This window comes from Podarcis erhardii (genome assembly GCF_964252035.2).
Source record: "Podarcis erhardii genome assembly, chromosome: 8".
Classification (NCBI taxonomy): Eukaryota; Metazoa; Chordata; class Lepidosauria; order Squamata; family Lacertidae; genus Podarcis; species Podarcis erhardii.
The window spans coordinates 47,396,519-47,410,538 of NC_138499.1; the positions used below are offsets into that span (position 1 = coordinate 47,396,519).

General features: G+C 41.5%; 1 protein-coding gene across 2 annotated transcripts in view; it reads right to left on the reverse strand.

Moving 5' to 3' along the window:
• The window catches only part of COLEC12 (collectin subfamily member 12), a 79,971-nt gene extending 71,248 nt beyond the window's left edge, over positions 1–8,723 (reverse strand). Inside the window, exon 1 of one of the 2 annotated variants that reach the window (XR_014159296.1) lies at positions 8,173–8,723. Coding sequence is in view for 1 of the 2 variants with exons in the window: in XM_081873237.1 (XP_081729363.1) it covers positions 8,173–8,179 (7 nt within the window). In the remaining variant the exon portion in view is untranslated. The remainder of the gene's footprint in view (positions 1–8,172) is intronic. The other variant, XM_081873237.1, reaches the window with a different exon arrangement.
• Positions 8,724–14,020: the final 5,297 nt, after the last annotated feature.

The window sequence follows — 14,020 nt, forward strand, 5'->3', positions numbered from 1 at the left end:
AAGTGAGTTAACTATAGGCATGTGCCACATTTACCTAACTACTGAATAACTATAAGCAGCTCTCACACCTCTGGGAGAAAGAGATGATTTCTAAGCAGGCTGGCTGGAACCCTAGGACCCCCCATGTTACAAATTAAGAGCAGTACTCAGCATCAGGGATGCTCCAAGATTTCATTCAGTCCACATTTTAAAGAAACTGATCTGATTCACACTTCCCAGACTAACACATGGTTTGGAACAAATTTATCCTTTACCAAAATTCCTATAAAACATATATTTGGGGTTGAAATGTATACAACCATGTATACAACCCATTTATAACACATATAAAGATGAATCTTTGAGAGGAAATGAATGAAAAACAAGTTTTTTTAAAAATGCAGATGGATGTGGAACTGGCATGGAACAATTTAAGGCAGCAACTTCCATTCCCATCTTCCTTCATCATAATTAGTGCTGCTTCCTTTCTACCACAATTCAGTTTCTACCAAATACTATTTATTCATCTCAATGTCTGCTATTTAATGTCATTTTTCATAATTTATGTAAGTTATTAATTTAACATAATTAATGACATAATTCTCCTGCCAACCTAGCAGTTCGAAAGCATGTCAAAGTGCAAGTAGATAAATAGGTACCGCTCTGGCGGGAAGGTAAACGGTGTTTCCGTGCACTGCTCTGGTTCGCCAGAAGCAGCTTAGTCATGCTGGCCACATGACCCGAAAGCTGTACACCGGCTCCCTCGGCCAATAAAGCAAGATGAGCGCCGCAACCCCAGAGTCAGACACGACTGGACCTAATGGTCAGGGGTCCCTTTACCTTTTAATGACATAATTAATTCCAGTCAATTCAATCAATGCAAAGGAAGCATAATTTAAATGGGGGGGGGACCCATCATCAATTATGTGATATTTGCAGACTGGAAAACAACAACAACAACAACAACAACAACCAATTGGTTTTCACTGGATTGATTTCTGTTCCAGTCATGGGCGAAATAAGCAAGCACCTTCTGTTTCCATTTTTGTCAGAAGGAACATTTGAGAGACTGGCACAAACAGGAAATAATGACATAATTAATTCCAGTCAATTCAATCAATGCAAAGGAAGCATAATTTAAATGGGGGGGGGGGACCCATCATCAATTATGTGATATTTGCAGACTGGAAAACAACAACAACAACAACAACAACAACAACAACCACCACCAATTGGTTTTCACTGGATTGATTTCTGTTCCAGTCATGGGCGAAATAAGCAAGCACCTTCTGTTTCCATTTTTGTCAGAAGGAACATTTGAGAGACTGGCACAAACAGGAAATATCTCCTATCTCTCCTTGGCATATATATAGTTGGCATCCCACTTGCAGAATGAGATCCTGAAACATGACCAAGCATGAGACTTCCAAATTCCTTAATCCAACCCTCCTAGCATATCTAAGTGGAAGAATTAGGTACCTTTCAGATTTTTTTTAATGAACTACCAGTCATCAAAATTTAACAAGAGTAAACTCTAAATATAATTATTTATTTGGGGATGGGGACACAGCTAATAACATTATGGCTCAACACTTTATGGAAGTGGGCATTCAGAAAGGATGTGTTGAGGGAAGTTGGTTAGTTTTATTTCCTCTTTAAATACACACAATGATTTGCAAGTACCGCAGCACCACACAAATCTGTAAAATGGTGTGATTTGTGCTTCGGTGTTATATTTTTAAACAGTACATTTGTCATGGGCCATGTGTGACCAAGAAAATCTGAGGCTGAAGCCAAACTTTTCTTACCCATATAGCTTTTCAACCTTCTCTGGCAGTCTGTCAGGCTCATGAGTTCCTTGAATCTCAGTATGATTTCAGTGGGACTGTTACAGCCTTACTGAAGTTTTATTGATGTCATTCTTGGCACACGTGAGAGGGAGCTGCTGCACATGTCGTGTTAAATACAAATAGTAATCCAAACATGTTTTTGGTGAAGAGTATTCAGAATGTGAGAATCATTAAGCGCAAATGTGACCATTAATAATCTAACTGCGGCCACCACTCATTGCTATATTGGGATTTCACCACATGTATACAAGAGTGAGTTTTGAAACTAAGCATGAAGCTTTTACAGTAAAAAATGATTTTGAAACAAAACTCACTTCTCTACCAAATCTCAGCAAGTTCCTATTTTGGTTACTAATGAAGAATTTGAATTGGCTAGGCCGAGTTTCTGTTAATATTTGAACAGCTAAAAACCTAGATTTACAGCATATTACTGATAAGAGACTGCACTTGATACTTAATGCTATAATAATGACTTTAAAAAATATGCAGTAAATCTATCCTGGGTGTTTACTAGATGTGTTTGCAGTGCATAGGGGAAAGTATTTTTGTGTTCTGATCCCTCAGTCCTAAAAAACAGATTCCAATCTCTGCCTGTTTTAATTTCAGCCAGTTCCATTTATTTATTTACTCAAAAGATCAATATCCTGCCCTTCTAATGCATTCACATAGCCATTCCATATTGCTTGCTTCACTTTAAAAAGCTGGATATTTTTGCACACAGATTTCACTTCTTCTTGAACTGCATCCTGGTTTTTACCATGTTGAGTTTTCATAAATATTTTGTCCTTTTCATGTACCCATGTTCTGAAAACTCAAAATAATTTAATGCAGAAAAGTTAAAGTATCCTGAAAATCTAGATAGCTTGATGCAAGAATTTTGAAATACAGTGGTACCTCAGGTTAAGTACTTAATTTGTTCCGGAGGTCTGTACTTAACCTGAAACTGTTCTTAACCTGAAGCACCACTTTAGCTAATGGGGCCTCCTGCTGCCGCCATGTCGCTGGAGCACAATTTCTGTTCTTATCCTGAAGCAAAGTTCTTAACCTGAAGCACTATTTCTAGGTTAGCGGAGTGTGTAACCTGAAGCGTATGTAACCTGAAGCGTATGTAACTCGAGGTACCACTGTATTGAGCTGCAATTACTGATAGATTAAGCACAAGATAAACTCAGCTCACACAACAGAGTTTTTCTGGTTCCTCCTCCCCACTGAAACCCACTGTGCCCTAGTCCAATGAGCTACAACAGAATTCAGGATGCTTGCCTTATGCACATGCAAGCACCTTTCTGCTCAAACAGACAGAGGTGTATTTAGGACAGCATGACTAGTTCTGCTGCATTGGGCACTGAGCCTAGAGGGCACTGCACAACTAGAGGGCATTACATCTATGATGATCGTACTAAACTTATCAGAATGGAGGGTGAGAGGTGTGTGTGTGTGTGTGTGTGCCAAATTATGGCCCTGCACAGGGCACCGCTGGAGTTTGAAAGACCAAAGTCCGCCCCTGACACAGGGCACCTCCTAAGTCATTCTATTCATCCTATCTGTGTCACTTTTGTTGCTATTGATTTGAGAATTGGTTTATACTGTATTGTTAGAATTCTCAGAGCAGTGAGAACTCCAGAATACCTGGATTATGTTTCCTTGCAATGAGGTCATTAGTAGCATTTTTGTAATATGTGGTTTCATTTGCACATGTATACACGTTGAACATAAGGGAAGATGCAATATAACAATATATATTGAAGCTGTCTACTTCCCATCAGTTTTCTAGGGGGCATAGCCACCACCACCCAAATGAAGTGAAATAACCACCCTGGGGGTTCTGAAAGAAGGGTTGGGCAGCTACTTGTTGGATACACTTAGGTGCAATATATGCTGCCTTGCTTCAGGGTTGCAGAGCCAATCAGTACCAAAACGTCTAGTCTAGTTTAATTCCAGGAATCCATGTGTGTGCTCTAATGAGCATGGAGAGATGTTGCGACAGCAGGTGGGGATTCTTCCCATTCATTTCATGGGGAGGTTTCACATACATAAAGAGATATACAATGCAGGGTCATCCCTTATGAATGAAAATATGAGATGCTACAATGAGCCCCCCCCCCCCAATGATGGGCTTCAATGGGTAAATCCATTCCCATTACTCACAACTATATTTTCTTTTCCAATCTTCCCACCAAGAAACATGAATACATGTTTTGTTGCTATCTTGTTTTATGATCCCATACTAGCATGTTATTGATACTTTTGAATTATGGTGCTGGAGGAGACTCTTGAGAGTCCCATGGACTGCAAGAGGATCAAACCTATCCATTCTTAAGGAAATCAGCCTTGAGTGCTCACTGGAAGGACAGATCCTGAAGCTGAGGCTCCAATACTTTGGCCACCTCATGAGAAGAGAAGACTCCCTGGAAAAGACCCTGATGTTGGGAAAGATGGAGGGCACAAGGAGAAGGGGACGACAGAGGATGAGGTGGTTGGATAGTGTTCTCGAAGCTACCAGCATGAGTTTGACCAAACTGCGGGAGGCAGTGGAAGACAGAAGTGCCTGGCGTGCTCTGGTCCATGGGGTCACGAAGAGTCGGACACGACTAAACGACTAAACAACAACAACAACTAGCATGTTTAAGATTGTGTTATTAACTACAATATGCTATTATATTACCTGCTAAAATGTTCCATTTGTAAGTGACTGGGGTCAGTACAATGCAATTCAGGTTTCTGGATAATTTCCATAATAATTCTTGATCTTTAACGGATAAGAAATTGCAAATTTGCAATATTATGAATTGTAATCAAAGCATGGATAAACCATGTCCTTAATGCAAGGCAGAATTGTAACAAATACTTAGTAATTCAAGGAGAATGATTTTTCACTCATAAGAGAGAGTAAATCTTCTGACCTTTTCCTTCTTTAAATTCAGTCTTACAGAAAGTTGGAATTTGGCAAGGAAATTGAGCTGCTTGTGTAGGAGGCATGCTATGTAATCCAAAACTAGAATACTTTTAATGGTGACTAGAGGGAGACTGGATCTTCTTGCCCAACTACGTGATGGTCTTTTTCAGTTCTTGCTTTAAAAGTTAATGTGGCAGATCTCTACAGAACAGAGAACTTCCAGATGCTGCCCTTGAAAAATGGATCTGAAACTGGAAATGGTACAGAATGTGGCAGCTAGAACACTTTTGGAAGCTAAGCACTCAGGTTATATTACTTTCGCTACATGCTATACTGTATATTAAAGACTGCCTTCTTCCTTACAGACCCTAACCGTTGTGAAGATCAGCAGAGGGATCCCTCTTGGCAGTTCTACCTCTCACAAAAGTTTGGGCTGTTGGTGGTCTGAGGGTGGGTATTCTCCGTGGCAGCCCCTAAGTTGTAGCATTCCCAGAGGTGAGTCTGGCTTCTTCACCATGCAACTTCTGGTGAATGCTGAATATGTACTTCTTTACCCAAACACCTGAGAAATGTGTTTTCAGGGCCACCCTATTCCTGTACATTCTGAATTTTTAATTTTATGCAATTTACAGTCTTATAAACTGCCTTATGAGAGCAGTGCAGCCTGAAAGGTACATCTTCAAATAAATGTGCTGTATCTGATTAGTCCACACACAGAAATGAATGGATTGAAGTTAGATCACATCCAAAACATATATTTAAAGCATGTTTAACACACATTCTAAGCACATGGCTTCCCCCAAAGAATCATGGGAACTGTAGGTGTTGGGAATTATAGCTTGGTGAGGGATAAACTAGAACTCCCATGATTCTTTGGCGGAAGCCATGTGCTTTAAATGTCACATCTCATTTAAATCTATTGAGTATGGCTTGGTTGGATACAGCCCAATATAAATAAAACAGAGGTTATATGCATTTCATAAATAATGTTTCACTTGTTCTAACTAACCCAACTTGCGGATATGGCCCAACCATCCTGTACTGTGGCCTATCTAGTGCTTCACCTGTTAATCCAAATTATTTTGGCACACAATGTGAAAATTGCTTACAGCTGTCAGTTATGACTAAGTTAAATCCTATTGCTTTTGATAAGTCTACTCTGACCAAGATTGGATCCAACCCAATGTATTTTTGTGCAAATCACTCGTGATGTAATTATTTAGATAGTCTTCAGCTCTCTAGGGATGTTGGATGTTTACTGCAGCAGCAGGTCAACTCTGCTGTTACTCATGAATAGAACACGTGATTATTCTAAACATAAAAGCTCAGAAGTTTTTATGAAGGAGGAGATTTAAACAAAAAAATGTGGGAAATCAATTGTGTGTGTTAAAGATGCAACAGGAGAGAGGGAAGGTGCTTTGGCACTGCTTATGATTTTCATAACTCTTGCATTACCAGTTCATTTGCCATTTTCATTGAAGGATGTTTCTCATTAACTCTGTAATTTAAAGATTTCATTTTACTGGCCTTCTTATGAGTTTCTGGAAAAACACTCCACAAAGTGATTGTGCAATTTCTTACAGAAAGAGAGTCATTATGACCCACCAAGAAGACTGAGAACATGCAACCCTCCTACATGAATAGAATCTCCATTAAAAGCATCAATATTTCAGATACGTTTTCCACTTTTTCCAGATGAAAAATCTCACTAGAATTGCTATCCAATGCACATTTTCTTCGAAGTAGGTAATATTGAATTCAGTGGAGCTTACTTTGTGGCAAACATGTATAAACTCAGGCTATAGGTGTCACAGCAAGAAGGCAGAAATCATGCATATTAGAACATTAAAGCAACATTTTTCCTAAGATAGCTGTGGCTACCTCAAATCTCCATCATGTGGTAGCTTATCATATATGCAGCATGTCACGTGGACACAGTACCAGTCAAGGGAAAGAGATGTTTTGTGTACAATGCAGTTAACACACTAAAATCCCCATGTGACCTAAATTATACCCAAATGCATGAATCAATGAAAAACTTCTGCTGGGACCAGTGCATTTTGTAACATTTAGAATAAAGCTGGGGTTACAGTCCGCTCTCATTCCCACAATGGACTTAATTCCTTGCACTGTATGACATCAACATCATAAGGTATTGCGCAAAAGTACATTGCTTCTCAGTTGTTATCGCCACTACATCCATCCTAGTAGTGCCATGCATTATCAGAAATAGCAGCACGGGTGGCTCTACAGACCATTTGAATTGCTAACCATCTCCAATGTTCTGTACTTTACTCCCCACAAGATGACATTCAAAAGTTGTTTTCACATGTGTGTGGGCTCAGTGAAAGAAAATACTTTCTCCCATAGACTGCCTCTTTGGCAAGCTAAGTCAACAACCTCAGTATTCTTATTGGTCTCTGGAAAGAGCTATCACAACGTTTACTGCCCTCTTGGCATCTAGAATTAAACAGCACAAGCTAAGCAACAGGCTGATACTCAGCCACAGATTCCTTATACAGTATATATTTCTGTTGCCTACTTAGATTTATTTCTGTGGCTAACGAAAAACTATGCTTCACAACTACTTCCTAAACATCATTCTTTGATGCCTTATTCTCTGAAGTGCAAAGTCCTAAACTTATTCAGAGGTTCTCACTTTTCATTTTCTTTGTCGAGTGCATTCTTATACACATCTACTCAGAAGTAAGTGCTACTGAGAGACCAACTGGATATGTTTCCAGGTTCGTGGGTAGAGGATTGCAGCATAAATGATTTAAGTGACACTTAGTGGTCACAAGCTATAGAACATAATCAATGCATGCATGCCAAAGTGTGATTTGTAAGTGAAGGCGAGTCTTTAAACTTCAGATTTTCAGCATATGCAACCTACAAACTAAATATTTTCCAGTCTTGAAAGGGGAGGGGGAATGCCAAGTATATTTCACAAGCCAGTTAAGCCTCTGCTAGAACCTAATCATTGCCAGATGTCTAGAAGCAATACTAAGAACATCATGAAATGTTGGCAACCCCCCACTGCGCTCTCTGAAAAACTGCAGGGGGAGGGGAAAAGGGGGGAATGAAAAAAAGATAGGTGGTCAAGAAAAATGTGCTGGGGAAAGCAGAAATTGTTGTGTGGGTGAGTACTTCATTCTCCTGGACAGATTTTCCCAATCTAAAAAAAATCCAAAAGGGGGACCTGTAAACAACTAGCAAGAAGCTAAGCTCAGACTTTTCTCGAGGAACAAATGGCAGCTTTCATCATTAATGGACTAGACAGAGCACGGACCTGATGCAGCTCCAGTTTTACACACGCACACGCTTGCAAAAATATTTGCTCCTACAATAAGCACCACATGTTCATTTGCTGACAGACTCCTGCTCCCACAGCCCAGTTCCTTCCCCAGCACTCTCTGAAAGAGCCATACGCCTTGTTCCCTTGCTTACCTTTCATGTTGGCAGGCAGGGCAGCCACATAGGAAACTTTCAGGCGCTGGAGAAGTTTGTTCCTTGTTGCACAGAACTCCTTTATGAGACTCTCATGCCGGGCAGCTCCCTGGAGCTTCTGATCAGCGGGTGGATGGAGCTCTCTGGACTAGCTGCTTGGAGCACCAGCCTTCCCCCTCTGGTCTCTCAGAATAGTAAACTTTGCAACTCTCCCCACCGGCCTGAACTCACACGACCAGCCTCTGCCCCTCCTCTCCAATCTCTGCTCGCTTTGGGAAACGACAGAAAGCTGCTGGCTCCACAGTTCAACCCCCGCAGCTCTCCCCCCACCTCCAGTTTTCCCCGCCTCTTTCACGAGTTGGGCTGTAAATTGAGGCAAGGGAAGAGTCTGCAATAATAAACCCTCAGGCGAAGGTTGAATGAGGAGGAGGAGGAGAGAAGCTCTGAAGAAGAGTAGTTCCCTCACACTGGGAACCGCAGCCTCCCCTGACTTCCAGGCTGTCCTGCAAAATCTCTGAACTCTCAGCCGCCCTCCCGTCACCACGACACGGGTTGACTCTTCCACAGCGGGCTCCGAGGGAGGCGAAAAGTGGTGGTTTGGCGCAGGGCGGAGGTGTAAACTTTCTTGGCCCAACCGCTCTGAGAGGATGGACTTAAAAGCGAGGGAAAAGCCCAGCCACTGTCAGCTCTTCGCTGCTGATAGAGGCTCGTTCCTTCCGTCCCATGGGGGTGGGGAGTCTCGGTTCTTGTGAATAAAAAATAAATAAGTGGAGGAATAATCGAGGCACACGTATGCTGAAGGTTGAAGAACCACCACAGAAGTAGCTAATGTCGCTTCAGCTTCGATTGGGTCTTCATTCGAAAATACAGCACAAATGGCTTTAAAAAAAAAGTTGATGTGTTTCCCCCCGTTTATAAAACGATGTGAAAAACATAGGTTCAATTTTTAATGTCAGTTTAAAATAAGAACAAAGGCACCAGACCGTCACGCATGCACAAACCACATAGGATAAGTTAAGCTTCCTGCCAGTAAACATGCTCTGCAGTCTCACACATGTTGTAGTCAACATTCACAGTGTAAGTTTAAAGCACATGGCTTCCTCAAAAAAATCCCCCGGGGCCATAGTTTACCCCCCTTATAGAAGTACAGTTCCCAGGATTATTTGGGAGAAGCCATGAGGTTATCTAGTAGACGCCAAATATATGGAACATTTGACAAAGACAGTCTCTCACAAAAGATCCTCGAATAAGTTTTCTAGTCATGGGATAAGAGGGGTAGCCTGTGTGGTGCCCTCCAGATACTACTGAACTATGATTCCCATAATCCCTGACCATTGGCCCTACTGGCTTTGGCAGATGGGAGCTGTAGTCCAACAGCATTTGTGCCCTCACCATGTTGGCTACCCCTTGGATCAGAGGTCAAAGTGGGGCAGTCATCTCCACCCCTTGGCCATGACTCTAGCTACACACTCTTAGTCTGAGCATTTTCAGCATAGGCTGTGTTGCTTCTATCTTTGTAGAGGAGACCTAGGACTGCACGGTGCAGTCTCCCCGGGACAGTACCATTTTAGGTTGCAAGCAACGCTGCCAAATCGACAGCCCAGAAACCCTGTTTCTCCTCCAAGCGCTGAGTTGGAGTTGGCTGCTGATACTGAAAAGCATTTGAAGTGGAGATGACCTGTACATCCTCACCAGAAGAGATGCAAGGCTGCAAGTCAACAGAGGAGATAGATGTTTAAATTCTGTTTTCAATGTGTATGCTGCTGCCATCATCTCCTTTGATTTGGGGCTGCTGACTGTCATTTTTAACGGAGATTCCTTGGTCATTTTGTGTGCTTACAGCGTGTGTGTGTGTGTGGTTTTTTATTCATAAACAAAGGAAATAAATACCACAAATACCAATAGCTCCCCACAAAAATGGCAAAACAAAAGATAAGGAAGATATTAACAAAAGATAATATATGTATACAATTCTATTCCATGGATACATAATCAGAAGTAATTATATTGCATTTTAATTCACACATTCCAAATTTCCGAGGGTGCTGCAGGCAGGTGCACTCATTATAGTTTTTACTGGGCATTACACAATGCACAAAAAACTCATTTCAAAACACATTAGATATGACAGGGCACTAGGGGTGTCATAAAAACAACACCATAAAAATGTTGGAGAACCTTTGGTATTCTGGCATCTGAGAAGGGGACTCCCACTCCCATTACAATGTGTCAGAACTGGTGAAAAAGAATAATATTGTTTAAGAATAATTAGATGTATTAGTAAAGATCGTGAGAGCAGAGATCTAAAATATTTCCGGATGAAGTATTTGTTGACAATATTTGCAATTGTCGAGATGTGATTTTTAGGAAATTGAGAACAGTAATGCAGGCCTCGCTGAACTGTGCATTTCTTTTTTATTATTTATTGAATTTATATACTGCCATATACCTGGAGGTCTAACGGCGGTTCACAGAATAAACTATGTCTGCTTAAAAGAAAAATGGACATGGACATTATTTTTTAATAAGCCTGTTTACATTCTTAAGCATATTGATTCATTTATGTTGTCAGTCTACATTCCAGAAAGAATGACTTAAAGGTGAATAAGTTTTTTTAAAAAAGGTTTACACAGTGTTAGCAGGCCGATCCACAACCCAGTTATGACAGAATGTTTGGACGTAAGATGATTTACAGTTTGCTCCTATGTAAACTTGCACAGGATATGGCTGTATGTCATCTTCATGCCAGTTACCTAAGCAATAAATAGAACTGGGGAACCTGATAATGTGCAGCCTGATCCTATGTTTGTTTAGGTAGAAGGAAGCCCCACTGAATCCTATGGGACTTACTCTGAAGTTAGTATCAGAATTTAGTCCTTCCCAGAAATTGATCCTGAGCTCTCCTCAGATGAACAAGGGGAGCAGGACCCTCCAGCATCTCTCCACACTGCCAATGTCCCTGACCCCCAGGGCTTTGAACAGCTGTTGTTAAACAAGTTATGTGGGAGGAATGGTCCCCATCTGCACAGATAACCAGTTTGAAGGGAGACTGTGCTACAGTCTCGGACTGTTTGTAGTGCATGTGTTAGTTCCATCATTTGAACAAGCAGATACCATTACAGGAGCTGACACAATATCTGTGTGATGGACTTACACGTGCCAGATATGATGATTCGGTTCCGCTTTACCCAGAAACACCTCAGTCTGGAAGTTCTTTAACTAAACCTGCTTACATGCCATACTTTCAAAGCACATTTGAAGGATCAAACAATTCTGGACAGTGTAGTTTACCCCTCACAGAGTTACAAATCCCAGAAATCCTTAAGAAACTACAGTACCCAGAACTCTTTGAGGCAAAGAATAGGCTTCAATTGTGGTTTAAAAGCTATAGTGTGTACACTGCCTAAATCACAGTGACTTCCCCTTAGAAGTGGTTGACTGGAAAGCCAGCAACAAGCCTAAAAAATGCAGAATCAAATAAATACAAGATATGAAGAACATTCCTTAAGAAGTGATGCTGTGTACAAAAGCTGGATGTTTCTTTAGACGATGAAACACTTATATCTGAAAGGCATTATAGTTCCTTTTATCTGCTATGGAATGTGGCCTCAACAGCTATGTTTGGACCTTAATGTATAAACTTGCCAAGATAGTAAGATCACTGCAAGAAAAGTAGATTTGTTACTCAAGTATCCTATTTTAATATTTGCGGATTCCAGTTGTAGTCATTAAGATTTACCATCCAGAAAGCAAGCATAACTAAGCTTAGAGAAAATAAGTGTTGAAACACACTACTCCCTCCTAATTTGAAACTGGAGAGCATACAAAGGCTTTGTAAACTGTTTAAGCATGATGCTGATCATACAGTATTTTGGTCAGTGCCTCTGTAATTCATGTAAATGACTGTTTATGAACGTACTGAGCCTTTGATGTTTTGCTTTCCTGGCTAAGATAACTGCTTTAGTAAGTGTTTCTACTCTTCTTTGACCTTGATTGTTTTGGAGTAGTGGTGAGAGGGTGGGAGCTGAGCAGGCTTCAGAAAGAACAGACATACCAGAAGAAGGTTGCATACACACCATATATTTAAAACACACACGCACCAATAATCCTGGGAAATGTAGTTTGCCCTTTACAGCACAATTCCCCTTTAAAACTACAGTACACCCTTAAAAAAACTAGTTTCCAGTATTCTTAGTGGACAAGGGGAATGTGTTTATATGCAGCCAAATAAGAAGGGGAAGGAAGAAATCTCTAATATATTGCTCAATCTATATTACAGTAGTAACTCTGCCTCCCTTGTGTTCTCTTCGGCTGTATTGGCACTACAGTATTTCCTTTTCTGCTCTGCACATTTTGGATATGTGTTGCTTACACCAGAGATTTTTAATCTTTTGGGTCCTTTTTTGACAACTACATTCTTTCTGCGGCACCCCTGTGGGGCTCAGGAGCCCAGTTATGTCACCCCTTGCCTGCAGAGCCAGCAACCCTTCACCCCTTTTCAAACACCCTCCCTTGGGGAGTGTTCCTCAGTTTCTTCTCTTCTTGGGAGTTCTCTGGGCAGCTGTAACTGCCGCCGCTGGTCTCTGAGCTGCGCCCATCCTGCCCCAAAAAGAGGTGCCTCCTCACACTGCGCCACCAGGGCCCGAGAAGCATCCCTGGCCAGACCCAGAGACACCATTCACCTGAGCTTTTAACCAGGGCTGCTGCAACAAACAGGTGTGCAAGCCTTTGGGAGGCAGAGACACAAGAGGGCATCAGAAGAGGAAGGGAGGGAAAGAAAGAAACTGTTGCCTGCAGCACCCTGGACTATCATTCAAGGCATCACAGGGTGCCATGGCACACTGGTTGAAAACCACTGACTTACACCATTTGCCATGCATCATCTCTCATTCCCAATATCCCAATTGCTCACCTGTTAATTCCTGGATGGATTTTGCTAGAGGGTGAGGTGGGAAGATACGGAGATGTGCATGTTAAAAGACAGAGCAAATGAAGAAACAAGCATGCAGATACACACACATGCACAATGTAATAACGGGGGCGGGGACGGGGACGGGGAGATGGTGGCACACAAAAACACACCCATCATTGCAATGGTCATAGTCAAGTTTTCAGAATGCCCAGCCCCACACATTTGTGTAGTAAGTATAGCAGGCTCCTCTTCTGACTGTTAGCATTGAAGGGTGGTGGTAGCATTGCACCAGTAGTGATTTCCAGATGTTTACAGTGCAGATTACATAGATCAGATGTACATTACAGATGCCTCAAATTTGCCCTGACACATGGGAAACAACTATCCCAGACACTGTCATAGATTCCATTCATTGTGCCAGTAAGGGAAATTGGGGCCCCTGTCTGGTGTGTTACTATTTCCATTTCTGACAGTGACGCCCCCTCCCCAATCCCTTGATGGAATTCAGTAACCCAGATCTCTGGGAGACATTTTAGCTCTGCTACACAGCCTCCTTGCTTTGCCTGCTGCTATTCCATAGCCTAGTATGCAAAGAGTAAGACTGCTATATTTGGGCAGTAAACCTGCATGCAGGTGTTCCAATGAACATATGGAACAACTAGTGCATGCACATACAGATTCCTCCATTTATTGCAATGTCAGGAACTGTTCTGCATTCACGCTTATGTTTCATGAAGAAACAGAACTGTTTTGGCATTATTGGGAAAGGGGGAGCAATGCTTGGCACCTCCATGTGTGCTTTTGGTCTCATGGTCAAGGTGTTGATCTCTCTTTCCTGCCACACAGTCTTTTTTCACATTGTAAAACAGTAGCCCTTAATTTATTAATCATAAATGATATTTTAGACATGGGGTGAAATTCAACATCATACTATTA